The sequence below is a fragment of the Orbicella faveolata genome, unplaced genomic scaffold, assembly GCF_042242905.1.
Source record: "Orbicella faveolata isolate gen_17 unplaced genomic scaffold, um_ofav_v1 contig_2, whole genome shotgun sequence".
NCBI lineage: Eukaryota > Metazoa > Cnidaria > Anthozoa > Scleractinia > Merulinidae > Orbicella > Orbicella faveolata.
Genome location: NW_028301547.1, coordinates 915,452 through 941,957, shown reverse-complemented (window position 1 = coordinate 941,957; position 26,506 = coordinate 915,452). Strand labels below are relative to the sequence as shown.

General features: G+C 37.4%; 4 protein-coding genes across 4 annotated transcripts; 3 read left to right on the top strand and 1 right to left on the bottom strand.

The window, feature by feature from the left end:
• The first annotated feature begins 1,008 nt into the window (after positions 1 to 1,008).
• On the top strand, positions 1,009 to 4,951 carry LOC110062597 (uncharacterized). The gene is made up of 3 exons (XM_020769526.2): positions 1,009 to 2,082; positions 3,115 to 3,249; positions 3,861 to 4,951. Exons 1-3 carry the CDS (start codon positions 1,874 to 1,876, stop codon positions 4,141 to 4,143), a joined length of 627 nt encoding a protein of 208 aa, XP_020625185.1. The 5' UTR covers positions 1,009 to 1,873; the 3' UTR covers positions 4,144 to 4,951.
• Positions 4,952 to 5,040: 89 nt separating this feature from the next.
• On the top strand, positions 5,041 to 8,047 carry LOC110062598 (uncharacterized). The gene is made up of 3 exons (XM_020769527.2): positions 5,041 to 6,621; positions 7,201 to 7,367; positions 7,738 to 8,047. The coding sequence occupies exons 1-3, from the start codon at positions 6,426 to 6,428 to the stop codon at positions 7,954 to 7,956; spliced, it is 582 nt and encodes a 193-aa protein (XP_020625186.1). The 5' UTR covers positions 5,041 to 6,425; the 3' UTR covers positions 7,957 to 8,047.
• LOC110062592 (GRIP and coiled-coil domain-containing protein 1-like) lies at positions 8,043 to 16,944 on the bottom strand. The gene is made up of 11 exons (XM_020769518.2): positions 16,593 to 16,944; positions 14,771 to 15,069; positions 14,286 to 14,423; positions 14,076 to 14,165; positions 13,045 to 13,474; positions 12,165 to 12,443; positions 10,968 to 11,581; positions 10,284 to 10,408; positions 10,053 to 10,118; positions 9,634 to 9,763; positions 8,043 to 9,241 (listed from the first exon to the last, which is right to left on the bottom strand). The coding sequence occupies exons 1-11, from the start codon at positions 16,675 to 16,677 to the stop codon at positions 9,194 to 9,196; spliced, it is 2,304 nt and encodes a 767-aa protein (XP_020625177.2). The 5' UTR covers positions 16,678 to 16,944; the 3' UTR covers positions 8,043 to 9,193.
• Positions 16,945 to 16,974: 30 nt separating this feature from the next.
• On the top strand, positions 16,975 to 25,877 carry LOC110062596 (uncharacterized protein KIAA0930 homolog). The gene is made up of 14 exons (XM_020769525.2): positions 16,975 to 17,123; positions 18,333 to 18,487; positions 19,098 to 19,141; positions 19,329 to 19,389; positions 20,146 to 20,223; positions 20,405 to 20,433; positions 20,718 to 20,790; positions 21,097 to 21,162; positions 21,350 to 21,424; positions 21,731 to 21,909; positions 22,353 to 22,531; positions 22,879 to 22,915; positions 23,335 to 23,411; positions 23,662 to 25,877. The coding sequence occupies exons 1-14, from the start codon at positions 17,024 to 17,026 to the stop codon at positions 23,697 to 23,699; spliced, it is 1,191 nt and encodes a 396-aa protein (XP_020625184.1). The 5' UTR covers positions 16,975 to 17,023; the 3' UTR covers positions 23,700 to 25,877.
• The last annotated feature ends 629 nt before the right edge of the window (positions 25,878 to 26,506 follow it).

Here is a 26,506-nt window from a genome sequence, read left to right as displayed (position 1 = left end):
CAAACTTCTGTACAACTGTTTTAAATATCTTCTAAAAAAAAAACCATTTCTAACAACACCAAACGTCGAAAACAAGTGTTGATCTTCATATGGAACATTTGAAAGTACTGGTGAAATGAAACTGATGATGAAATTTTACCTGCATTTGCAAAATTTTTCTGTACAACTGTTTTAAATATCTTCTCAAAAAAAACACCATTTCTAACAACACCAAATGTCGAAAACAAGTGTTGATCTTCATATGAAACATTTGAAAGTACTGGTGAAATGAAACTGATGATGAAATTTTACCTGCGTTTGCAAAATGTTTCTGAACTTTCGCAATTTTTTTCTCTCGTTCCCATGGGAAATTCTTTTTGATGTTATTTCAGCCAACTATTTATATCTTTAGCTTGAAGAAAATGTAAAAAGGACTGTAAAATACTTAAAATTATTCTGGTACCATATTTTTGTCCACTAAAAACTGAAATTGCTCGATTTTCTATCGGATTTCATCTTAATCTATTTTTATATAGAGGATATTACACGTCCGTGAGTGGATACGAATTTTATCTTCGAGTGTTCAACTTGATATCTCACAAGTGAGCACAGTGAATAGTATCGATTTTAGCTGGTTTTGGCCATTTTGGTCATAAATAGGGTATGGTTTTCGCACTCTAGCCTTGATATGGGTATGTTTTTAAGAAAAAGCCCCTTTTCATCATTATCAAAAACAAAATCAACAAAAGCCCTTCATGAATTATGTTTGTGGCAATTTAACATTGGTCTGAACTAGGGAACTAATGCAGGTCTGAAACAGGGTTTTGATTTAAGAGTCAGGTCATAAATAGGGTTTCGAATCTTTGGTCAGGTCATAAATAGTGTAGAGAATATCGCAGATTTTGGTCATAAATTGGGTTTTGGGAAGTAGGCTGCACACCCCCACCCAATTTTTCTGGGGTACCCCCCCCCCCCCCCGATATACTTCTAGCACGCATATATGCATGCATGGTTAATTTGGCAAAAACAAGAAAAAATATTTATTGACTTATCAATTGTTGTTTATGTGCTTAACTTTCCCTTTTTGCTGTCTAATTCAAACAAATTATTTGATGTTATCCTTACAAAACATTTCCTTAAAATTTCATCATATCCACCTGGTACTAGTTAGTCTCCGCCGCAGCCGTTACTTTTGACGTCACGCAACGCCGCTACCCACCGGTAATCTTCAACTTCGTTGTCCTGTGTGTACAAACGTCCACTCTTCTCAAACAAAATTGAAGAAAAATGCAATTTTTCCTGACGATAGGACGCGGTTGAACGCAGGCGTCAACCTCGCTAGTTGTGTGTAACTCGCCCAGTACGATAAGTTGTTCGATGGAGAATTGTTCCTTTCACCACAGGTGGGAAATGATACGTGCCTTGCTGAGAACTCTTTTTATTACCGACAGAAATGACGTTTTTACACCCAGCAGTAATTTTGACTTGCAGCCATATAGCAAAGCTTGTGAGAATACCTACAATCTGTTTGTGGTGCTTTCAATGTCCGACGTCATTTACAGCTGTGCAATACGATCAGAATCAAATTACCAAGGTATCGCGTCTCACACGGATAGGATTACATGAGTATCTCAAAACAGGTCGCTGACTCACCGAATAGAAGCATATTGCAGGCCATAACACGCTGATTCGTTACGAAAATTCGCCAGTTCGTGACGATAAACCTTTGCCAACCACCGATTGCAGGGATTGCTGAAACAGGTATGCAGTTTTAAACTGTTTACAGTGACGTCACTGCGTCAATCCCTGAGGCCTTCGGAAAGTCAATAAACTCTATTGCAGCACACGCCATCGATACGCCGTGTTCGATTTTCATCCAAGCGTGTTGAGTATCATGGGAGGCAAGCCAGGTAAAGAAAAAAAAGGCAAAATAATCGAAGATGACTTCGTGGAAATCGACAAGTTTTCTGGTGGTACCGACGAATTCGGCGAGAGAAAAGGTGAAGGAATGTATTGCTATCAAAATGGCGATATTTATGACGGAGATTGGAAGAAAGGAAGGAAGCACGGCTACGGAATATATACATATGCAAATGGAAAAAGGTAATTCCTTGTGTATAGGAGGAAAAAGCACAAACAAAGTTTTTGAATTCGAGTTTTGAGCAACTACTTCCGGTTAGTATTTCGCACGATCGATTTGATATGCACTTAGGCTTACAAGCACAACAATGTGTCACTCTTTCGAAGACCTGTTCTTTTTTCACGTAATTTGATATTTGTTATTACTCTGATTCGAAAAGTCTTAAACAGGGAACGTTGGAATTTTTATACATATGTCTCAGCTTCATTTGGCTTTCTGTTTTTTTTTGCTCGACCTCAATAATAATCGCGCTCGCATGCGTGATGTATATCAAGGAACAAAGCTAGCCGGAAGCTTGTAAATAAGTGACGTAAAATCATCCCATCTTGACGATATAAAGCCCACACGCTTCAATGAATTTTACTACCTATAAAAACTGCTGGAGTTTTAGCGGGTTTCTAGTTAAAATGGTCTTTATAGGGTAAGTATCGCCTGAAAAATTCACGAACTGTTGTCTATTACGGGAGTAGCCTGTGACTGATCACAATTGACATCTTAATCATGGCAGTCAGTTGTAATAATATATTCCCTAAAGAGTAAATGTGGAAGTTATAAATAATAGAACGCTAGCAGTTATACATGTTTTTTCAAACGAAGGCAAATTCATTCCATTAAACTCTTGTGCAAATAACTTTGGTTTCCTGGTGGTAAACAGGTACAGATGTTAAGGAAAAATTATTAAAGGACTGCTGGAGGCTTTCATAATTAAAAAAAAAATAATTTTTAGTAGAATTTACCTTAATTGACAAGAAATTTTTATTAGTTCTCGTAATCTATTGGACGCTAAAGTCGAAGCACTTGTTCTTACCGCGCAATCTTGTCACGTAATCTTTCTTGGAGGTAAGAGGAAAGATTGCGTGACGAAGACAGAGTTTGTTGCGCGCGTTTCGCGTTTGCGACCTCCGCCGCCGGAAAAAAAAAAAACCCGACGGCAAAAACCTACCAGGTACGCAGGCTATTGTGTGTGCGATTTCATGGTTGTTTGCTTTTCTTAGCATCAGAGGATGGTTTTACAAGGATCGCTTTATAGGATCAGAACCAAACGAAAAGTTAAAGAAAAAGCTAAAAAAGAAACCAAAAGTAATACAAGAAGATGCTCCTCCTTTGCCACCTCCAGCAAGTCTTCTATTGTAAGTTGTTTGCAATATTTTTTGCTGTTTGATTGTCTTAACAACTTTAATTCTGCAAAATGGGAAATGGATGTTCTCTATTCTCGGTGGGTTTTGCAGTTTGAGGTTCTCAGATTGGGTACCCAATGAAACAGAAAATTATCTGCTCAAGAATAAAACGCGCTTGTCTGGCACAGGGCTGGAGATACCGAGTCACTGTAAAACCCCGGAGTAAAACATCCTGACCAACTTCGTTCCCAGGTCTCTTCCCAATCTCTAAATGAAAAGCCCTGAGAACGAGGTTGGTTCCTGACATTGGCTTTCTTTCCAGGCCTTTTTCCCCGTTTAAACACAATGATTGAGAGCCTTGCAGGAAAACAAGTTATTTCCAATTAGGTCAGCATCCCGCCCCCCAACCCCTTTCCCAACTTTTTTGGTGCGTCTATTCCGTTTCCCATATCCAACAAGAGCCCTTGTCCACAGTAAGCCCCTTTCTTTGAAGCCACCAAAATGTACGCACAAGTTTTGAAAACAATAAAACAATCGTCGATTTTCACAGTTCATGTGCTATTTATGATAGATTGATCTTTTAAAAAGTTCTACAGCAGCTAACCTATGATGTCTCTTATTAGTTCCCCTCCTGAAAGAAACAAATCAAAGCCCTTGAATACAACTCGCCTCTCTACAAGTCAAGAAGATGTTTCTAAAGACGACCGGCTTGAACCCGATAATTTTCGTCGAGCGAAGAGCGAACGTCGACCAAAGAACTTTTTTCGAAGAAATTACCAATTACCCAGCAAAGACGAGGAGAAGATGGAAAGACAAAGAAGTGTAAGATTGAGGCAGTCAATTCGCGCTAAATACGGTTTACCAGAACCTTCAAGAAAGAATCCCTTACTAAGTAATTCCGAATAGTGAAATTATTGGTGTGATATATCCCTTAAGAAATTATAGAGCCGAGATTCGATGACCAATCAACCGCTCTCCCAGAAATTAAACGCAGCCGTATAACAGAAATTTGCTATTTTGCCTTCTTCTTTTTGTTTTTACGCTATTTTGAAAGGGTACAAACAGGTTGATTTTTGTACCTTTGTCAAAATAGCGAAAAGTGCGAACTAATTTACAAAGCGGATATAACAGACCAATCACAACTGGTGGTTGATTCACGTGATCGTGCAGTCTCTAAGCTGTAAGCCCGACACAAACTGCCAATGATTTTGTGGATGTTATTGCTTCTGTTCACATCTCAGCCTTGATAACAAGCTGATTTGGGCCAATCGTAGAGCGTAGCAAGTGCTAATAACAAAGCAATATACGCATGCAATTTATTTTCGGTAAACCCTTTTAAAACTAAGCAAGATAACTAGTAGTAATCGTAGATTAAAGAGTGCGTTCGAGCACTGGTAGGTAAAGAAAAAATTCTCGGAACAACATTTTGTACATGAGCTGTTAGGTAGGCGTGAAATTGGCCTTCCCCCAGTAGGGAAAACAAATGAATTGATCGCAAAGCACGTACATACGAGAGGATTTGTTCTCATTTGTGTATAATAATGAAGCCCAAATCTAAAGCTTTGCTAATTTTTGCTAAAGGGCTCGTTGTCTTTTGTTATCAGATCAAGCAATACAGTTTTGCTGGTGTTAAACTAGGTCAGCTTAACCTTACGTATATTATGTAATTTATAGCTTTTTGTAAATAAAAAATGATGTATTTAATTTTAGACAACCCCAAGATATTGTGAAATTGTTGCAAAAGAATGACTGCATGCCTCTTTTCGGCTCAAACTTTATCTATGGTTGAGAACTGCGCTCGTGACAAAAAGGACCCCCCACTTCAGGCCTTTGAACGAGGACTTGCCAAAAAAGGCTGTTATATTTCCCGAGACCGAAGGCCTCGAAAACAAGTAATCCAGGCCAGATGGCGTATACCTGTCGATTCATATGTAGCATAAACAATTTTGGAACGGATGAGTAACATTGGTAATTTATTGGAAATTGGTAGGCGAGTCGTTTCTTGCACTTAATTACAGTGTGCTTCAGGATTATTTCAAGTTGTTGAAGTCGACGGACGAAGGTCAATTTAGTTAATATCAATGTGTTGCACAGTTTTCAGTCGACCATAAGCGGAATACTGCGTGTCAGGAAAGTGGGACGAGAGGAGTATGGGGCCCAACTCCCAAACTCTACACCCAAACCAAGAGATATGATCCTGATCAAATTCTTATGTCCAAAACTATCAGCGCCGCTGCATTTTTGCCTTCCCCACTTGATCGTCTTTCTTCGCCCAAAAAACAACTCATAAGAGTGCATTTAGACATCTAAGTTTTAATACAGTTTCGGCCTAAAGAATTGAAAGTGATAGTTTTCTCTGATCGGACAGTCGAATATTGTTTTGCATTTCATTTTCCAGTGTGTTTCGGTATTTTGATTTATTAGTTTATCTTATAACTATAGAACTTGTCTTTTGCTTCCTATGCATTTTCAGAGACGTCTTTTCACAAATTACTAGCGCGGCGTGCAGCACTTGAGATGCTTTTTGACAATTCCTTAGCCTACTATCAGGCGCCTATCGTAGAGTATTAAAGAAAGGGAAAAAATCAAAACTTCATTTATTAAATATGATCATGTTTTCAGGTGGTAGATATTCAAGTGCCACATTAAAAACATTAGCTGGTTCTTAACCAAACGTTTAATTATTTTGCTGGTACAAAGATAGCAAAGATGATATTTTTTGCCACAATTCAATATAGAGGACGTCTAATAATTCTCACACCGGTTTAAAAAGTGCAGGTGGAGGTTGTTTAAATGTTCTGGAAAGGTTTTTCGTTCTTCTTCCCGAAGAACTCGTAAAATATCTGAACAGCGCTACAAGCCTTTGAGTCCTCTGATTTCAATGCAAGACTACATGGAGTAGATCGACGAGCAGGGTCATGAGCCGAGGAAAGCTATACAACGTTTTCCAGGATCGCTCAACTTTTAAAAACGCTGTCTTCGTGTTTGTGATTGTTTCACTTGAGCAGGTAGTAAGTCGTTTGGGAATCACTTGTGAAAACGCAACGTTGTGGCTGATTGTTCCACCGTGCGTTATATTTGTCGTGAGCTGCTAGAAATCTAAAAACGTCACACTACTTTTGAACTGCAACACTTCAAAGAACTGCTCTTTAGGACTGGAATTTGCGGCGCAGAGTTATGTCGCCTTGATGTATATGACTTTACCCGCTCTCACCTGGATTGTAACCGCGTTCCTTGACACTAAAATCTGGGTTTGTCACCGAATGGGACCTGAGGACTGTGGAGTTTTCTTGAATTGCACCCTTGACGAAAAGCACCGAAGGGATGAAGAGAAAAGAACTTTAAAAGCAGAATCTCAGAACATTGCGCTTCTAATTCTCACAGGTATATTGACTTTTATATAATAATTAAATGAATGCGCGCGCTCTGATTGGTCGATCAGCTATGGTTTATTGTGCCAGTAAACTCATGGAAATTTCGCGTGTCTTCTGAATTATTATACAAAAGCAATAGACCACAAGTTTCTATGGTTTAGAGGCATGATAAACCACTTGGGATGTTGGAAGAACAGGAGAAGAATTCGTAAATCACGAGCCTGCGGCTCGTGATTTACGAATTCTTCTCCTGTTCTTCCAACATCCCAAGTGGTTTATCAGCCTATAAACCATAAAAACTTGTAGTCTATTGCTTAAGAATTTTTTTCTCATGCTAAAAAGACGTTGTCATCAGGTACTTCCTCACCCATGGTCATTATACCAACTTTGACTCGGATCTTCAATCGGCAAGCGATCGACTGTAAGACGAAACTTTCCGATTATGTGCAGTCGGCAAATCTTCGTAGAGACGAACGAACACTCCCGAGTACAGGGCGATCCTTTCTGAGTCAGGAAGGTTACTAAGCAACTTGAGGATCACGATAACGACTGCTAACCGCGGGAAACTATCGTTTGTGTTTTATTTTAGGTTCAGTGATGTGCACAGCCCTCTTAAGCTGGGGCTATCATCTCCTGTTTGCTAGACCAGAGAAGGAGCATGAGCTGGAAGATCTCGCGCGAGATGCTGCCAGGACAGTGCTGGAAAATTACGCAACCGAACGCGCTAGTCTAAAACTGCAAGAAATAAGAGCTATGGTAAGTCTGTCATAAACAGGAATGGTTATTTGCGCGCTCAATTCCTCCCTGGCGGGTGGAGCAGAACTTTTGAGTCAACAGTTAGTGGATGAAAAATAAGTCTGTGGTCTAGTTGAACCACAAATTTCCATCTGAGAGGAAGAGAAAAAAAGGCGTCAGATTTACACAGCCATCAAGAACGGCGGGCAGGGCGTAACCTCGTCCCCAGGGCGTTCTCGTCGAAGATTCTTGTGACGAGGTTTGGCAGGGCGGGACTGTAATGTTGTCACGAATACGCACGAACTCTTCCTAACAGCTTTCAGTGACCCTTTCAGTTGTTGCAACTCTTAAAAAATTGCATCGATCGATAACATGATGTTTTATTCTGCAGGTTATGGCTGAGACAAAAGACAAAGTGGTCGAGGCTGAACTTACTGAAACCAGAGTGCAGAAAGCTGAAGAGGAAAGTGTTTCGTGTCCAGGAAGAGAAAACTCTCTTAGTTACCAGCTGGAATCTAAGTGGTTTGAGCAATTAGACAGGAATATTGTGATTCATCTTGAAGATCACCTTATAACTGACAATGTTAAACTTATTTATCCGGAACTGTAATACCATGCAATGCTTGAAACAGCCAGTTACAATGCGTATCACAAGATATTCGCACATTGTCAAAAAAATAAATAAATAAATCCAAATTAAAGGTTCTTATTATTTATTCAATTCTCAGAATATATTCTACATTCACCTCGGAGTCCTATCCTATCCCATCCCATCCCATTTTCATTAATAAAACTTAATTTTTCTATTAAGAGCGGTTTTCAGGTACAGCTGCTACTCTGTAACAGTACAACAAAAAGTAATTGAAACAAACGCAAATGACAGAGTGACCAATTACAATTCGCAGCACCAAACAATGGAAAAAAGGTAGCCGCGTGTCAAGGCCTAATAAAACAAAGAACCGCCCAAAAAGGGCGGGAAAAACTCGCATAAGCCAGTAACAGAGTCAGAACTTGAAACATAAGCGAACACATAATTTTAAATCCTCATTCGGTTAGCCTGTGTGACGGCCACCCTACTATACCCGAAAGAAAAAATAGGCTACAGTCGGGAAACAAATGCCATTTTCGAGTACGTCTTCTTGGAGATTAATAGAAGCACCCCCCGATAGGAAAAGGCTATGTACTTTGCCAAACAAAAGATTGTTCAAATAATTGAATATTTCCTTTCACACCACTTTTGATACAAATCTAATGCAAAAATGTGAGTAAAATATTTAGATGAATTTTTTCTCTCCTTCTCACATTGAGAACCTGCTTCTAATAAATACTTTCAAACTGGATTCCTAAAACGGGCCGAATACTCCAAGACTACCAAAACGAAATCTGTATAAAGACGAATAATGCTTCGATATCTGACGAATATAAACGTTTCAGATTAACTTTAGTGATTATGTAGGGTTATGAAAAGTGTGTCATCAGATACCCAGGAATTTTCTGATGCACTGATGATTTTTTAAGTGACACGATTCACGTTACTGTCGAATTAATCCGACCATCCATCTGTATTAATGGCAGGCTCGTTCTAAAGTTAAATAGTAATATTACTGACTGATGAGTTGTTTGTCAGTCAAATGATGCTAAATAGGCTAACACTGAACTTGAAGCTAAGCTCGATTCCCGAGAGAGCGGCAGAGATAGATCCTAACTTGAAACACATATATTACTTATAAAAACTTCGTCTACAAAAAATATTGTCCCTCACTTTGTAAAATATCTATTTAAAATGAGTATTTGACTCAAATTATCATATTCGTTCATCTAACAAGTCGCTAATGAAATCCACCGCCTTAGGTTCCCCACCACGTAGCTGACTGGACTTTTCTCACTTGGCTCAGCTATCAGAGAAAGAAAAAATAACTTGCATTACATGGATTAGAACCAAAAGACCCTTATTTATAGAAGAAGTCTAACTTAAACCCCTCTGTAAGCAGAACTAGGCGGTGGCTGAATTGTGATCGTAACATGCGCCATAGCACAGTTAGACTGTTCAGACGAAAAGTGTGTTTACTGGTGTGAACACGGTTTAGACCAAGCATTTCTTAAACGCTGTCTAACCCTTTTCAAAGAAGAAAGAGTAGACGGTGTTTGTCTTTAGAGGAGATCAAAAGGGAACCTCACAATACGTCAGTGACATTTCTAACACGAGAATTAAACGGAGAAAGACTTCGGCGTGCTTCGTAAATTCGTCGATCTCTCGATAGCGTGCATGGTGTACAAAGGAACTTACCTCTTTAGGACTAAACTCCAAAATAGTTGCAATAGCTGTAATCATTTGTTGTTTGACTGAATAACTCGTGCTCATCATAAACCTTAGCACAATGTTCTTTAGATATTCTAAGTTGGCACTCTCACGAGACCTGCATGATAAGTAGGAAATAAAATGACGAGCAGTTATTCAACCTTGTTCGCAGTCCATCTCAATCTTCCAAATCTTGGCCATCTGGTGTCTTTTTCCATTATTATTACCTAGTTTGCGTTTTTCTATCTTCACAAATTAAGTTTTTCCGTCAATTTCAAGGTAATTTCGTAGCATAGTACACTATATGGCGACATAAGCGACAAACATTTCATGTCCAGCAGAGGACTCCACAGTCATTTTCAGACTTACACTGAACAACCACCCAAGATAAAACAATTTCAAGTTACCTATTTCTTTCAAGTTTCCTGATTTCTTCTTTGAGGAGATTGGCCTGATCCATGAGTTTGTCACCTCTAGCAAACGAAAAAAAAAACAATCAGGGAATAACTGTATACATTTAGGCCAAGTGCAGGGAGGTTTGTGCAGTGCGGACGTGTACGCAGCTATAACAGGTTGTGTGGTAAATCATAAATTGAAGAAACTAATTTGCTCAAGAAAATCATTTTTTTCAACATTACCTAATTTCTGCATCTCTCAAGGCCACTTCAAGTTCATTCCTCTGTCGCCGTATTGCTGTGCTTTCTGCTTCTCTTCTGGCTTGCTGTTGAGCATAGTGTACCAGTGTACTCTCACTACTGCTAGCCTGGAAGTAGTAAAGGAGGCATTGTGGCATAAATAAACAATAACCTCTATTTGGGGTGGACATAATCTGTTCCGAGATGAGAACACTTTTTCAAGAGCGTAGCTCGGGGAAAACTGCGAGCTTCGAGGAACAGATAATGTCCAAGGACAAATACTTCAGCATATTTTCCACCAAGTGGAGGCTATTGTGTTTATTATCCGTCAATTTTTTTTCCTAAAACGTACAGTTTTGAGCATCTATCCGGCGTATCTTGGACAGGGCAAAATGAATCAAATCCTGCGCTGTGATTGGCCACCCGATTGGACAAGATGGAGCTATCTTGCCCACTCGGGACTACCCGCCGTGTCCCACAAGAAAAATTTCCCCGAAAGCCATATACTGAATAAATCCTTTATTGACCACGCTTGTTTGGTCAAGATGGCTTGAAATTGGCCTCGCTCTTTTTTTGCGAGTTTATGGACCTCGACTCCGTCTCGGTCCATAAACATGCAAAAAGGGAACTTGGCCAATATCCAGCCATCTTGACCTCACACTTGGTCAATAACCCATACATACTAACCCCAGAAGGTTTGGTCAAGAGCTGATGAACTGCAACATCGGCTTCAGATGACTGAGGAGAGTCCAAAGTGGCCTGGGAACCACCAGTTATCTCCACAAACTTTCTCTGATAAGAAAAGGCTGATCTTGCAGTGCTGCTCTCAGCTGAAGGACTGTTTGAAGGGATACGATTTCTCAGCGTTTCAATCTCTGAATCTTTCTCTGCCACTAGGGCGAGAGTTCGTTCCCTTTGATTTAGCACCTGCCTTTCAAGTTCCTCAAGTTTTTGTTTGTAAATAGTGTTTGATTCCTCGTTTTCATGTTTGTGTTTCTCCTCCATCAACTTGAGCGAATCCCGCAAGTTTGTGATCACCTTTCTTTGATCTTGTTCTTTTTCATTGCTAGAGTGTTTTAAGTCTTCAATTTGCTTTTCTAATTCAGCATTGTCTTTTTTTAGTTTCTCCAAGTTCTCCAACTGTTCACTAAGCTCTTTGAAGGATTTGTTCTTGTGAAGCGCCTGTGTCTTGACTTTGTATCTTTCAAATTCTTCCTTTAGCTGCCGCAGTTCTTGTTGACAAACTTTATGTGAAGGGTCGTTCACAAAAAGAGACTCCAACTCCGACTTGCTCAGCTCTTCTAAATGTTTTGTCAAGAGAAAGAGAAACACAGGTCAGAATTTCAGTTATTGATCGCTGTTTCCTTAGAAACCACTTGCTCTCTTGCTATGTTTTTGTTCACTTGCATAATTTTTGCCATATTATGGAACACATAACTGTACAATAGAGTATGTAGGGGAAAATTCTATTGTAAACATAAATAACTCGTCTTAAAGTTTTTAACACTATAACAGCAACATTAAGGTCTTTGAAACTGAACAATGTTTCATTGTTTGTGTCACAACATTGACATCAAAAGTTAATTTTTCAATTATCTCTACGACAATCTATGATGTGAGTTTACCACAATCTATGATGTGAGTTTATTATTTTCTCTCCCAAACTGGTAAATTGGTGTCTAACTGTAAACATAACGTTTGTAAAAGTACATTCTTGTGCATACATGAAGTGTATGGTCCAAACAACCTCATTCCCATGGTCTCTCATCTTACTGCCCCCTGGAGCGAGCGAAGAGAGAGGGTCTCTCTTCGCTTGCTCCAGGGGGCAGTAAGATGAGAGACCCTGGGAATGAGGTTGTGGTCCAAAATAATAACTGTTCTTACCCAGATCCAGTGGCTTGTCAGAAGAATCCATAGCGATCTTAAGCAATCCTTTTAACTTAAAAACTTGCTTTTTCAATTCCTCTGGTGTTTCATCTTCTAAAAGGTCTCTTTCATTGTCTGGTGTTCTGTTTTCCTCTGTACTGATCTGTCGAGTTAATGTAGCATTCTCCACATCCAGCTTCTGCAAACGTTCCTTCAGCTTCTGAATAGCTTGCTGATCTTGTAGTCTGAGCTTTTCGTAATTTCCAACAACTTCTGACAACTCAGAGAGTTTCACCTCTGATTTGATGACAAAACAAATAAAACTCAATTTGTTTTCTAAAACACATCCCCGACTTACTCAATGGCATTGTTAAATGCTGCTACATGATGCCTTTGTAATGCCTGGGAGATTTTCTAATGATTCAATGCACACAACCATGGAATCTATTGATACTATTCAATGCACAGAACCATGGAATCTATTGATACCAACTGTACAACAACCTTGTTAAAAAAAACTGATGTTACCATGACACATCACTTATCTTAATCACAAAAAAGAAAATGGCCCTTTTTTTTTGCTAACCTAACTATATTCAAATATTCAAATGATTTTGTGAGAATCAAAACTGTAAAGTTTTCTTAGTAAACTTTTGTGAGTTTTTCTCAAACTCCAATCAATTTTCTTGTGTGTGCATTAGGCTGCGTAAACACAGTCACATACTAGGTATTTCATATTGTGTATCATTTGATTTTCCATTTCTTTTTCTTTCCCTCAGTCACTACTGTACCGTGGGAGGTTCCAAATGAGCACTTTTTAAAGGAGTAGCTGGGCTATGTGAGAGCAGAGCTATGTAGAATGTCTGTAACAGCAACAAAACGCTTGATCAATTCATACCCAAATCTGCCACTCTGCACTCTTCCAAACTGGTAATAATCCTCAGTTGTTCTTCAGCATCATTAGCCCTCTTCTGTTCCCTTATAACAGCCTCAGCGTGCTCCTTCTTCATCTTGGACATCTCAGCCTGTAACTGAACCAGTAACGGTGAAGGTTGCGAGGAAGCTTTCTCAGCCTCCTTCAACCTTTTTTGAACTCCTTGCAACTCAATTTGCAGCTGTGCAATTTGTCGTTCATACTCCTCTGTTTTGTTGCCTGGTGATTTTTTCATCAGCAGGATTTGTTCTTTGGCATCATCTAGTTGCTGTTCAAGGTCTTCCTTTGTAGAACGTTCAGTTGACACAAGTATTTGCAGTTCACGCAGCATGAGAACGTGGTTGTTTTGTTCTTCCTCACGCGCTTGCTGCTCATGTCTCATGCGCAGCTTGAGCTGTCAATAATCAAATAAAATTGATTACCATAGATTCCTTGAATAACTACTAATTGTACAAATGCAACATCTTTGAAGGAAATTAGCAGACATTATTAGCCCTCTCCAGTAATCACCCCACTGTCAAATTACACTCTTTGGCTGAAATAAATTGCAAACATAGAGCTCTTTTGTTGATCTAGCTCAGCCCTGAGAAAGACACAACAAAAGTCTGTGCAGGAGCATAGCCAGGATTTTTCAAAGTGGGGGTGGGGGGGGGGGGGCAGGGAGGGGGAGGGAGAGTCACACTGACTCAAAGTGAGGGTACTCATCAGATTGTCATGTCATTTTGCCACCTGTTGTAGGCTGTTTGCTTAAAAAAGGCTAACAAATGGGGGATTACAGTCACCCCAGGACCCCCCCCCCCCCCCTAGCTATGCCCCTGCTGTGGATGAGGACTCATTATTGAAAATATACATAAAAGAAAATTTAACAATGGGCAGCTTCCTTATCAAGACCTCCAGGTTCAGTCATGTGTTAGGACGGATTTTGAAATGGCACTTTCCCTTTGACTTTGTGAAAAAGGCTTGGTACTTTTGTTAATAATTTATTTACAACAAACCTCTTGAAGCTGTTCCTCAAGTGTTTCTACAGTCTTGTTCAGTTTCTCTGCTTCTTCTTCATACTCCTTGACTTTAGCTTCATGATCTTGCTAATGGGTTGCATGATGTTTAAATAAAAAATCAAACATAGAATAAGTCAGTTGATAGGAAGATTGTACATTAAAATTGTTATTATTCATTTTATTGTAATTCTTAGGAAATATTTATACCATCATTTTCTTTTTGTCAGCCTGATAGCTGGCTTCCATCTTTGATTTTTGCTGCATTACAGTAGCAAGTGATGCACTGAGAGTGGCAATTTTCTCTTGCTGCGCTTCCAACTCTGATTGCTCGGGTGAACTGCTTTCCTAAATTGAGCAAATAAGATATTAATAGTAAAAATTATATGCATCCATCCTTAATATTGCCTGATGGAAATTAATAATCGCTGTTTACTTAACACTCTGTTGCACCCATGACTTGAAATAACATTCACAAAAATACCTGTTCAGTACCGGAATAAATTAAAATACAATTCCAATAGTTTGACTGTGGTAATTTGAGTTTTCGGATACCTGAGTCTGTTTATAAAAATCGTGTATCACATACATGTACCAAAAAAAGAGCAAATTACGTTGGCTTATACTACAGAACTTTTCATCAAATCTCATTAGGTTCAGTAAAGCTGGGTTGTCATTAAGACATAAAACCAAACCTCATCTTGATGCAACTGTTTTCCATGTTCCATGTCATCTTCTTTTACTGCTAGAGGATGATCCAACACTCCCTCCATATGTACAGCCTCTTCTTGTAAGGAACTTGAGGAATCTTCACTTTTGCCTGCACTGTCACTGATCTTCTCATCCTCCACACTTTCATTCTGATCTTTGCCATCAGCTGCTTCTTTTTTGTGACTGCTCTTTGTTGTTTGGTTATTGCTGGTTGTCAAGACATTGATACTCGCTTCTAAAGCCTCTTTTTCTTGTAATAGATTTTTATAGGCACGCACAACATCTAAAGAGTAAAAATTGAAAGTCACATAATTGTAAATATATTGTACATATGATGTATAACATTTAATTTATATGGGGGTTTCCCTAGTATGGTGCTGTGGTGCTTTTGGTCACCTCCATCTCCTGTTTTGTAATTTTTAATTGCAATTTTTGTAAGTAACATGAAGTAAATGTAATAAATCTAAATATTTGTCAAATCTCTGTAGCAAGAAAAAACGAGACTATTTGGGACCACATCACATTGACTGACCTGGCAATGTACATCAAGGCATTCAAGAATATTACAAGAATTAGCAGCTAATGATATATACAGTATATGATCGGTAGCTGCCGGTTTCGCCCCATGGCGAGTTCGCCCCCACCGAGTTCGCCCCCACATAGACTCAACTTGATTGAGTTTGCCCCCAACCAGACCGAGTTCGCCCCCAATCAGATCGTGTTTGCCCCCAACCAGATCATGTTCACTCCCACGTCAGTATTCAACTGTTCAATCTTGAATCTTGAATTCTTTTCAATCTTGAATTCTTGAAAAGCTGAAAAGGAAAGCAGCTACTAGACCCCTACAGGAGTTGGCCGAGTACATTGAAAGGACCTGGATTACAAGTACCACCTGGGCCCCCGCATCCTGGTGCATTAATCTCCAAGCCATCTGAACCAACAACAACGACAACTCCTTTAGGAGCCACAAATCTACAAAAGTCATGATCAACAGTGCATCAGTCTGTGTTTTGTAGTTTATCTAGTTAAACACGAGGGGAATATGGGCTAGGTTCCTATTCTACTCGCACAAGATCTCTTGCGCTTTTGCGTGACTTTGCGTTATGGTTTCCGGTCGCCCCAGATTTTGCTCGTGCAACGCATATTAAATTTAAAATGGCCACCATTCATAAGTTAAGTAAACTAGTACTTAGTAAAGACTATAGAGAGTGTTTTTGGTCCAACACAAAATTTTGGGGTGAACTCGAAAAGTTGGAGGCGAACTCGACAAAGGTGGGGGCGAACTTGAAATAGAAGTTTTATAGAGGGGGCGAACTCGGTGGGGGCGAACTCGCCATGGGGCAAAACCGGCATCAACCACATGATCATACATAGTACATGACCAAGGTGAAGGATCTGATTGGAAACAAAATCAGGATACTAAACTTATCCCCAAAATAACCTTAATTGTACAATTTCTGCTCACCAGAAATAATCAAACGTCCATGTATAAAACTGTATTAAAATAAGACATTTTAAAGCTTATCCTTCCAAATTCCATCCCTCCATCATTTCGAATGCAATTTCTCAGATTTGAATTTATTTGGGTTGGAATCAATTACCTCGTGTTTAAAACGCAATTTTGACTGTATTACTAGCAGGAGAAACATATATCCTTTTACTAAGTCAGGATTTCAATCTCGTTCCTGCCACGTCCGATTAAATTGAAATCGTTACTGACAAAACAAGTAACATACATACATGTACACGTACAGGGCGGGCGCCAGCTGCTGTTATGTAGAGTCGTATCGTGTAACATTTCCTTACCTCTAAGTCTTGTTTCGTAGCGTACCAGCTGCTCTTTCTGTGCCTCTACAATTTTAATAAGTTCAAACCTTGATTTCTTCTCCATAACGGCGTCCAAACGGTTGTGTCATTGGAATACATATGGCATCATCACTAATCCGTCAGACAAAACCAGCGGCAAAATAAGTCATTTGGTGACCCTAAAACCATCAGAAGACAATCTTAAGTCTTCATATATCCTCCTTTCGGATTTTCAGTCAAGAAGAGTGGCCTTTAAAGTGTTATTTTTTGCCAGGAAGTACGAAAATTCTTGTGCGTTCTAGAAATTGACCAGGCCTTCTCGACACGTATGTTTACAACAAAAACCGCGGAAAGACTGGGTCATCCCTTCATATAGCGATGCACGAGAGGTTCACATGGTCCTTCTTCTCCTCACGTGACGAGAAAGTAATATGGCGGCCGCCCAAAATGCAGGGACCAACAGCATAACGAAAGTTTTGGAGAGTATATGCCGGGAACGGAGGAGAGAGCATCTCGATAAAGAAAGTGAAGGTACGTTTAATACATGCAGAATGAAGTGGAGCAGTTTTCCGGAGGAAAAACAGTTAATTTACGTTGATTTGGCATGTCAAACTGTCTCAATATGCGGCCTGATCGGCACGATGAAATCGAGAAAGTCTCGGTTAAAAAAGAAATCGTCAATTATCCGACTGTCTTTCTCATCCTGCAACTGTTCTTGGGTGCAGAGTAGCTAAAGCCAAAGAAAAATGGTAAATATTTGTGGTATATTGTAATCCAGCCAAACAAGGGCCTCACTAAGTTGCCATTATATGCAAGTTTAATATTAGTTTATTTATACATTGTATAATCATAATTATTATCAAAAGCCTTCAGCTAATACCCGTAAGCTATATTAAGCTCACGTGATTGTTGACTGATGATTCATGTGCATTGCTAATTAGAGGATGGAAAACTGAATTGACCTGTTGCGTAAATCTGGGAGATGGTAAAATTATTTTTCATTAGTGAACCTCGTGTTCACCCCCCAAAAACAAGATTAGAAATAAATCGTCAGCAGTTTGACCACAAGCAGCCATCAAGTATCCAAACATCTTCCTTAGAGTAGGTGAAAATAAGTTTTGCAAGTACATACAGTATATACATAAAGCACTCTTCCCTTCATATCTGGGAGATTTGGTGACTCAGAGGACACAAAGGACATGTTGTACAGCTGTATGTGTACATATGTAAAATGAAGGCATCTTAATAGAAATTTGGGCTACATTTTACTTTATGGCACCAAATGACATATTGTGTTCTATGTATGAGTGTGTATTGTTCCTTTTGAGAATTTTATAGAGTTTGTACAGCAATATTTATAATTGCATTTTGTACTCTGTCTTGATCTTAGGAGGCAGGACAGGTGGCAGCATGGCTGAGTGGTTACGACCCAAGACTGGAGGTTGTGGGTTCAAGTCCCACTCTGACCACTAAGCTGGAGTTGTTTCTCAGTAGACCAACTCCTCGGCCACACTTGTAAATAGCCAACTGCCCTGTCTCCAGCCAGTTGGGATTTTTAACCATGTTATGTTCATTTACATTATTTGTTTCATCATTTGGTTTCATCGGCCCTGAGAAGCCCTATTAGGGGAGTGGTCAATTAAGATATACTGGTATATATTTTTTTAATCTTATAGACAATTCTGCATAGTAATTTATGATAAATTATAGTTTATGTTTCTCTTCTTTTTAATCACATAGAGGGCTTTATTGTCCTGGCTATTGAGTCTTTCTGGACAAGACTTTTCTCACAGTACTTTGTTTGTAATGACGACGAAACAAGGGATGACCTTCTTTTCTATGTAAAAGGAAAGAATACCAATAAAGATGGCAAAGTTGAGAAAGAACAAGCAGAGGTAACTGCCTCCAGTTGTTATAAGATAAATTTTGTTACTTGGAGGAAAATGTATACTGTAGTTGTTTTGTTCAGTCAATCAATTAATCGATCAATCAATCAATCAAAAAGTATATTTATGTGTCAAAGTTAAACTAGGCAAGGGGAAACACCGCTCTACTAATTAGGGATTAATGATATAATTAGAAGCATGCTAACTAATAACTAATAAAAGATTAAAAGCCTACTGACTATTATCTTATGGGAGTGAAGTTACAAACCTAAAATCTTCAACTGAGAAATGCATGTCTTGTTTTTGGAGATGAGTATTTCATTTCCTGAGATAAAATTTGTATCTTACAACACAGTTGGAAAGTAACTTATTCTTGTTTCTTGTGGAAAAAGTCTTGTTTCTCTCAAATTAAGTCTCATTTCTCTTGATATGTCTTGTTTCTTGTAAGAGGTCCTCAAAAAGAGTTTAATAGAAATGTGCTTTTAAAACTCTTTTGATGCCTGTGCCATGTTACCTTGAATGAATCAACTTATTGCTAACTTTTTTATCTTTGGAATCCTAAGTAAATAAAATATCACCATCTGTTTCTCATTTTTTTTCCCTGCATGAACTTGTGTAGTCTAAAATTGCAGTGTTCAGAAAAGACTCCAAAGTTCTTCCAAGGTTAGTGTAATTTTTTTCTTATCACTATGTTTTATTGCACATGTATATGCTATGGTATAAGATGACCAGTAGTTAGAGTTTACATCAGACTGATTTTTTTACGTTTTATGATTTCGCTTGTAATAAAAGTTAATTTAGTTAACTATATTTTGCTTTGACTAATTTGTATTTGATTTCCTTTATATAGCTTGGGTGATCCAAGTATTGACTGGGAAGAGTCTGTGTATCTGAATCTCATTTTACATCAAGTGAGTAATGTGACTGTGTAATTCTATCAACTGTACAGTATATGTACATGAATTTAATTGGATCTCACTCCAAGTGACACTTGATACATTTGCCTACATTGTTTGTACCTCATGTTAATATTACTCGCTGATTCAGTGACTGACATATTACATAATTATATCTATCAACATAACAGTGTCTAACCATTCTAGAATCTGTAGTCATGGAAACAGGACCTTTGGGAATGTTGTAGATAAGAAGCTGGCATCAATGAGCTTCTCAACCCATTGTTTTGCATCAGTGACCAACAACATAATTAATTAAATTTAATTAACTAGTTAACAGTTATGCTATGATATTATGACTGAAAAGTCAGTGAAGCATTACAATGTTTTGGCTATCCTTTAAATTTACATGTACAGGAAGCAGTCCTATTATTAATAATGTTTGGTACTCATAGTGAAAATTTCCTTGTTCTATCACAGAAAGATTAAATCTGTTTTTTACATTTCCTCAAACTAAATAGAAGTGGGTCCTGTCTGTATCCTAGATACACACAGGATGTGATAATGTGATAAGATGGGAGCATCGCATACTGAATATTCAACCATATGGCACATGCAATTAAGTGCCCAGATGAATTTGTGACAGGTCACAGAAGTTTTTATTGATCTACTTATCAGCTGTAAAAAACAAGTTTCCTAAAATCTTATTTCTCACTCTTGAGCATGTTATCTTTTGTTATTAGTTTAATATTGTATTCTGGTTTTGTCCAGTTTGAGTACACATTGACTTGTGCAATCTGTACAAAGCCTCAAGAGAAAGAAATGAGAGTTTTAAGCAGAATATCACAGGTCAGTATACCGTCAAGATTGATCGCTATTTAATTTCTCCCTTTGAATTTAATTTCTTCATTTTGAAATAGATCGTCATTATTATGAACTAGTCTCTTGTCTTTTGGTTTTTTCATGAACATTTGTTTGTGTGGTGTACTTAATACATGTATTTGATTTATATTTTGTTGTTTTCCCTCAGAAAGTGTATGCTTCTCCAAATAGGAGGAGGTGAGTAGAGTTATAGTATTAAAATGCATTTAACTACAGTCAAGGAAAGAGGGTTGTGTACAAATACAAAATGTTTCATATTTCTAGCCTTATTCATGCTTTTCTAATGTTACTTTGCAAAAATTCTTTTATAAGATTTGTTCAAGTCATTTAAGAAATGTTTGATATTGATCTTTATTTCTGAGCAGTAATCCTGTTATGGCCATAAACAGGGCTTTTTGTGAACTTGTGTTAAAACTTGACAATTAAATATAATTTTTCAAACCTTGTGTTTTTTTTTTCAGAATGGATTCTAAAGGAATTTCCGCTGAGATTTCATATCCCAACATATTTTTTATTCTAGACAATTTTGAAGAGGTACATCTTTTTTTAACCTGTCCTTCAAAATAATATCTAGTATACTATTAGTGAGAACTAAAGTTAGAACATTTTAATTTATATTTTGGTGACCATCATTGGCAACAAGAAAGGTACACATATTGTTGGTTTGATTTGTTGGTGCATCTCTAGGATCAAACAGCCAGTCCTTATACCAAACCATTGTTGGTTCTTGTCTTGGGTATTCCAGATATTGTGGTTTCCTTTCCTGTCATAATTGAAACAATGCTTTGTAACTTTTAGTCCCTTGTTAATGGTGCTACTGTTGACCTTTATTTTCAACAGACCTTCAGAGACTTTTCACTACAGGAAAATGAGATGGTTTGTGTGGAGTTAGTTGCCAAAGATAAGGTATTTAATCAGTTGTATAATGATACATTTTTATTGGCACCCACCTACAGACTCAATATGTCTTGATACATTTGTTTTGTTTGTGCATCTCGCTGTCCCCAGTAATGTGCTTCTGTCCTATCACATGTTGTTTCATTAAATAATTTAGAGCAGGAAAATTCATGAAATTTTTACTTCTATCTTATAGACGGAATCTGTGGAAGGAGTTATTTTCTTGGGATCCATAAGATATGAATCACTTAAAAAGGTTTATGATGGACGAGTAAGTTGGATGATGTACAATTTTTCAAGTTTAGAGTTCCACGATAAAAAAATTGTAACTGTTTATTTCAAAATTTAGTATTTTTTTAAAATAAAATTTAGTATAATATTTTGCAATGTCTAGCATTGACTTCAGTATGACTAAGTGTCAGTAATGCAATATTTATCCCAGTCCTCCGTGTAGATGAAAAGATATATCAAAAATCAATAGGCTCACACCAGTTCATTAGCGTATTTGATAATGTAAATGTTTCTTTGCTTTTGTCTTGTATGTATGATAATATTTGTCTGTTTTCCCATTTTTTAGGCTAGTGTAGCCAGTAAAGTTGCTCGTAAAGTATCAATGGGTTGGTGGAGAGGACCAGCTAATGTTGAATTCATCAAAATGAAAGGTCCAGCTGGTAAAGGTCATGCCGAGATGGCAATCACGCAACATAGGGGACTGGAGGAAAGAAGCAGTTTAGAAGACTCTGAAAACAGTGATTGGTAGGATTGTTTTTTTGTGGGGGAAGGGGGTGGGAAACTCTCATATAAAATAGACAGCCCAGGTGCTCAGCATACCTTCTAGGGGTTAAAAAGCCATTTTGTTACCTCTTAGGGTGTACAGCCTTAAAAGGTCCACAGCGGTAGCTTTTGTGGTACCTTTTAGGGTATTGGGTGGGAAAAAAATTTTACAGGAGATGATTCATTATTCTTCTTAGAATTGGCACATGTACCTCTGGGGGGTGAAGAATTTTCAAGCCATGCCCACAAAACTGTACCTTGGTACCCCTTAGGGGTTCTTTTCAAAATTTCTGATAAGCACCCCCGTCATTTTTATATGGGAGCCCCCACTGGTGTTTTTATTACATAGAATTTGCATCAGTTCTGCAGTAATAAACATCCTAAACATCACTCTTCATGTTGGAATTGATGCTTGTTTTATCCAGGAGAACATGTTCTGACTGTGGAGAAAAAACGTCTTCTTCCTTGACCAATCATCAAGTGCCTATTCAGGATGAGAAGTGCTCTTGTGGTGTGCAGTCCAAATATGGTGAATATCCCAAATGGACTGCAGGACTTGATGGCTCAAACTACAGTGAAACCAGCTCAGACAAAAAGAAAAAAGGTTATTAAATAATTTATTAATAAATAGCACTGGCTTTTAGTTTACCCCCAGAATCACTGGTATTCACTCTTGTGCCAGTTTTAAATTAAGCTGTCTACTTTTGGAAGTCCCCAAGTTAGTACTTTGTAAAATTGATCTTTGCTTGAAACCATGCTCCTTAGAACATTAAATTTTTGCTCTTGATCTTATGGTGTATAACATTGTACAAATATTAATCCAATTAGAACAATATATAGTTTTAGTTGTCAATTGATGCACAAAACAATCATAAAATAATGTTAAATATTTAGTGAATCACATGAAAAGCTATGTAGTACGTATTAAATTCAATTTGTTCTCTAAATTAGGTTTGTTATCACCCTCACAGCACTGGATGAAATTCAGGTACATTCTAAAACTAAGCAAATCAAAACCTCGTTAAAATTGTTTTGATATGAATTACATATACCCAGAATGACATGTTCTTGAATATTAGTGAATGGCTGACAGTTGCACAGTCAATCAAATGTGCAGATTAATTTAATAAGAGATCGTTAGACTTAGAGCCACCAGAGATATGTCAGTATGGGAAACTGGCATCCTGACTTCACTTTCTGGAGTTGTCAATGTGAGCAACAGTCATAATAACTTAAAAAAGAAATTTGGTGAAGGCATACATGCACATTGCAGACAGATGTTCTCTTAATTTTTATCTTCTGACAGGTCGAGTTCTGTGTATTTTAGTCTCTATCTCATTTAATATTATTTGATTGTTTACAAGTGTTATATATATCATTGATTTACTAAATTCTTGTCATCTCCAGAAAGAAAAATCTAAGTCCACTTGCCCTCTCAGCGTACCTAACATATGTGACTTTACCTTGGAATAAAATTATGAAAGGTGAGTTCACATTTCACTGAAGGATTTCAAAAGGTTAGCTACATGTGTGTGCCTTGTGTTGATTTGCTGTCTGTCTGTCTGTCTTTCTGTCTGTCATCTGTTTGTCTGAAGTAATACCCTGCGCATTACCTGTTACCTGACCGCCAAGTGCACAATAAGGCAGGCCTCCACAGTGTTATTAGCTTTTCAGGAATAAATGTTCTGTGTCGTATTTTAACATTATGTTTCTTATTATTTACCTTTGCTGCAGATATCTTGGAAGTGAGACAACCTTCTATTTTAACATAGCATTAAATAATTCCTAGATTCATACAGTTCATATACAAGTAGCAAAATTTTATTTATCTGTTATCAGTTCCATGATAAATACACTTACCTTTTATAATTTTTAAAGTGCTTGGTGCATTTTCATTCTCAAACGGCCAAATAATTACTTTGGAAGATTTATTTTGAAAGTGATTTCATGAAAATGTGATTTTTATATGAAATACATTATGTGGTAGTTTGGTGCAAATCGGTAAGGTAATAGGGTAGGTTAATAAATGGTAATCTTTGAATATATTCACTTAGCACACAGTAATTTTTATATAGAAGACAGAAGTATAAAAATGTATGGGTGCCAATTCAAACCAATCTTAAGTATCTAGGGTAACATATCCAGTAGTAACTGAGGGATATGTTGAGTTTTAAAGTCAGGGAATGTTTAAATTTGAGCCATCAGCTACTGTATGACTTGTACATACAGGTAATCCAAGTTTGGAGTGAGCAGTGCAGAACTTTTGTGAACCTCAAAATTTGTGGTCAAGACAACTGCTGCACAAGGGTCTAAGTAGTCACTTGCTTAATGTTGAAACTGAGGGAAAAGCATTTGGTTTGCTCAAATTTGAGGCTATTACAATTTTTTAACCTACTAGACTTCAACATAGCAGTAGAAGTATGCAATGCATACAACAGGCTATTTACAATATTTGACACATTGTGGGGTTTTGGGTATTAATCCTTATAAGTTAAAGGGAAGTGACACAAATTACTTTTTATTGCAATACTAAGGATTGTTGCAACTGTAATGCTTTGACTTAAGAATGAGAATGTTTGGTTAAATGTTGACTGCATTTTCAGGTGACCATATTGGCATATTCTATATTTTGAACTATGGTATTGTACATAATATAATTGTATTATTATCAGAAGAAATCATTATTTTTGATATGGACTGTAACTACCACGACAAACATCAGCAGAGTGTCAATGGTTTATTTACCACTATTTATTATTCACATAGAATATAAAATGCCGCCAACATATATTTAGAGAATTACTTGCATAGCAGAACAATTTAACATGGTAGAGTTTTTGAAAACATTACTGAAACAATACTCAATTTTGAGGTGTTTTTGGAAATTAGATTTGAGAAATTAAAACTTTTCTGATATTGGATTCACTTAAACTGAAATGTTCACATGTTCAAATTTGCTTCTTGGTCTCATTCAATTCATCAAGGTAGAACTATGAAAATTATAATCCTAAAGTTGTTACTATCTGATCTTAATATAGGTTTTTTAAATTTTAGTTTTCTAATTACCTTTACAATCAAATTTCCAAATACAGTGGAACCCTGTCAATATGGCTAGATTGTTGGGGCGCGATGGTGACCAGATTAACAGGGTTCCTGTATTATAGGGGTTCTTTAAATAAGAAAAATAACTGAGCTTTTGTTTGGACCAGAATAAAGCAGCTGTAATAATGAGGTGGCCCAATAAACAGGGTGGCTGTAAGGAAGGTTCCATTGTACTTCAAATTTCATCAAAACACTTATGGTCAACTTCAGAAAGACTTATTAGCATTTTTGATATAGGAGAATTTGATTTGTTTTTCTCTTTAACCCACAGTGATGATTTCTTTCATTTCTGTTCCAAAAAAGTGCGATAAAATACTGGGAAGCCTAAACTGCCGATACAATCTTCTACTCTTGCCCAGTCCAGGCTAGTGGGTGAATTGTCATCTTCCTGGTTGATACTGAAACCCAATAAATTAATCAAAGTACTCATTCTCATTTTGCTACATTAGAATTGTGATCATTTCCAAAATCAGTTTGAATAACAAAAGTGATTGATATCATATTTCTCCTTTCAATGTCAATACATTAGCCAGAAGTCAAGTAATGAGAATTAAGATATTATTAAATGGTACTGGTATATTGTATTGATAATGAACTAACGTTTAAAAAATGTATGACTTATCACTCTGGGACTTATTATTAGAACATACTGTGAGGGAACTGAAATTCTTCAAATTCCAATTTTTCTCAGTCAATCAGAATTTGGATTTAGTGTTGAAGTTGATCAAAGATCTTAATAGCGCATGGTTTGGGTACTCAGGATGACATCATAATATACCAAGAATTTTATGATTGGAATTTAGAAATATAACAACAATGGAATCCAAATAAAGAAACGCATTGATTCAGTTGTTTCCTTGTTTATTGTGATCTGATAGTTACATTTGTCAAGATTTAACAAATTGACGACAGTTTTTCATGCGTCTGTCCTGTTATTGATCATGAATTTCGTCATGACATTTTCAAAGTAGCTGTGGATCCATGAGGCAATAGATCGCCTCGTGGATCTGCAGACTTCTTTGACAATGTTATGACAAAATTCATGGTCAATAACAGGACAGACGCATGAAAAACTGATGTCAATTTGTTTTTTACGATAACAGTGTCAGTTCTCACTCCATGACGCATCGCATAAATTATAAATTCATGTGTCTGTCCGCATATTGACAATGAAAATTAGCCAATGAGCGCACAAGAATTTCTGCAGGTATTGTAAAAAATGTGATTGACACTTTAAACCTTCTGTTTTTCGTTTTGTATGCAGTCCATGAAATAAAGGGGTCTGTTTATACAATTAAGGGTATATCGGCAGGCAACTTTTGAAATTTTTAAATCAACTTCGTCTTGAGGCCTGGAGGATTCAAACAAAGGAAATATTAAATGAGCATGTTTATTATTTTTTTATTTGTGTCCGCTGGGCCTCACCAACAAACTGAATTTTATATACCAAAAGTAGCCTATTCGGCAACCCCTACAA

What these genes read in the sequence shown, in the direction of transcription:
- LOC110062598 (XM_020769527.2), top strand. Translation starts at nt 6,426, where the DNA reads ATGTATATGACTTTACCCGCTCTCACCTGGATTGTAACCGCGTTCCTT. An exon ending in TGCGCTTCTAATTCTCACAG is followed by an intron (nt 6,622 to 7,200) that starts GTATATTGACTT and finishes GTTTTATTTTAG; the next exon opens with GTTCAGTGATGTGCACAGCC. An exon ending in TGCAAGAAATAAGAGCTATG is followed by an intron (nt 7,368 to 7,737) that starts GTAAGTCTGTCA and finishes TTTATTCTGCAG; the next exon opens with GTTATGGCTGAGACAAAAGA.
- LOC110062597 (XM_020769526.2), top strand. Translation starts at nt 1,874, where the DNA reads ATGGGAGGCAAGCCAGGTAAAGAAAAAAAAGGCAAAATAATCGAAGAT. An exon ending in ACATATGCAAATGGAAAAAG is followed by an intron (nt 2,083 to 3,114) that starts GTAATTCCTTGT and finishes TGCTTTTCTTAG; the next exon opens with CATCAGAGGATGGTTTTACA. An exon ending in CCTCCAGCAAGTCTTCTATT is followed by an intron (nt 3,250 to 3,860) that starts GTAAGTTGTTTG and finishes GTCTCTTATTAG; the next exon opens with TTCCCCTCCTGAAAGAAACA.
- LOC110062592 (XM_020769518.2), bottom strand. Translation starts at nt 16,677, where the DNA reads ATGGAGAAGAAATCAAGGTTTGAACTTATTAAAATTGTAGAGGCACAG. An exon ending in CTACGAAACAAGACTTAGAG is followed by an intron (nt 15,070 to 16,592) that starts GTAAGGAAATGT and finishes TTTACTCTTTAG; the next exon opens with ATGTTGTGCGTGCCTATAAA. An exon ending in CTGACAAAAAGAAAATGATG is followed by an intron (nt 14,166 to 14,285) that starts GTATAAATATTT and finishes GCAACCCATTAG; the next exon opens with CAAGATCATGAAGCTAAAGT.
- LOC110062596 (XM_020769525.2), top strand. Translation starts at nt 17,024, where the DNA reads ATGGCGGCCGCCCAAAATGCAGGGACCAACAGCATAACGAAAGTTTTG. An exon ending in GACTCCAAAGTTCTTCCAAG is followed by an intron (nt 19,142 to 19,328) that starts GTTAGTGTAATT and finishes TCCTTTATATAG; the next exon opens with CTTGGGTGATCCAAGTATTG. An exon ending in AGTTAGTTGCCAAAGATAAG is followed by an intron (nt 21,163 to 21,349) that starts GTATTTAATCAG and finishes TCTATCTTATAG; the next exon opens with ACGGAATCTGTGGAAGGAGT.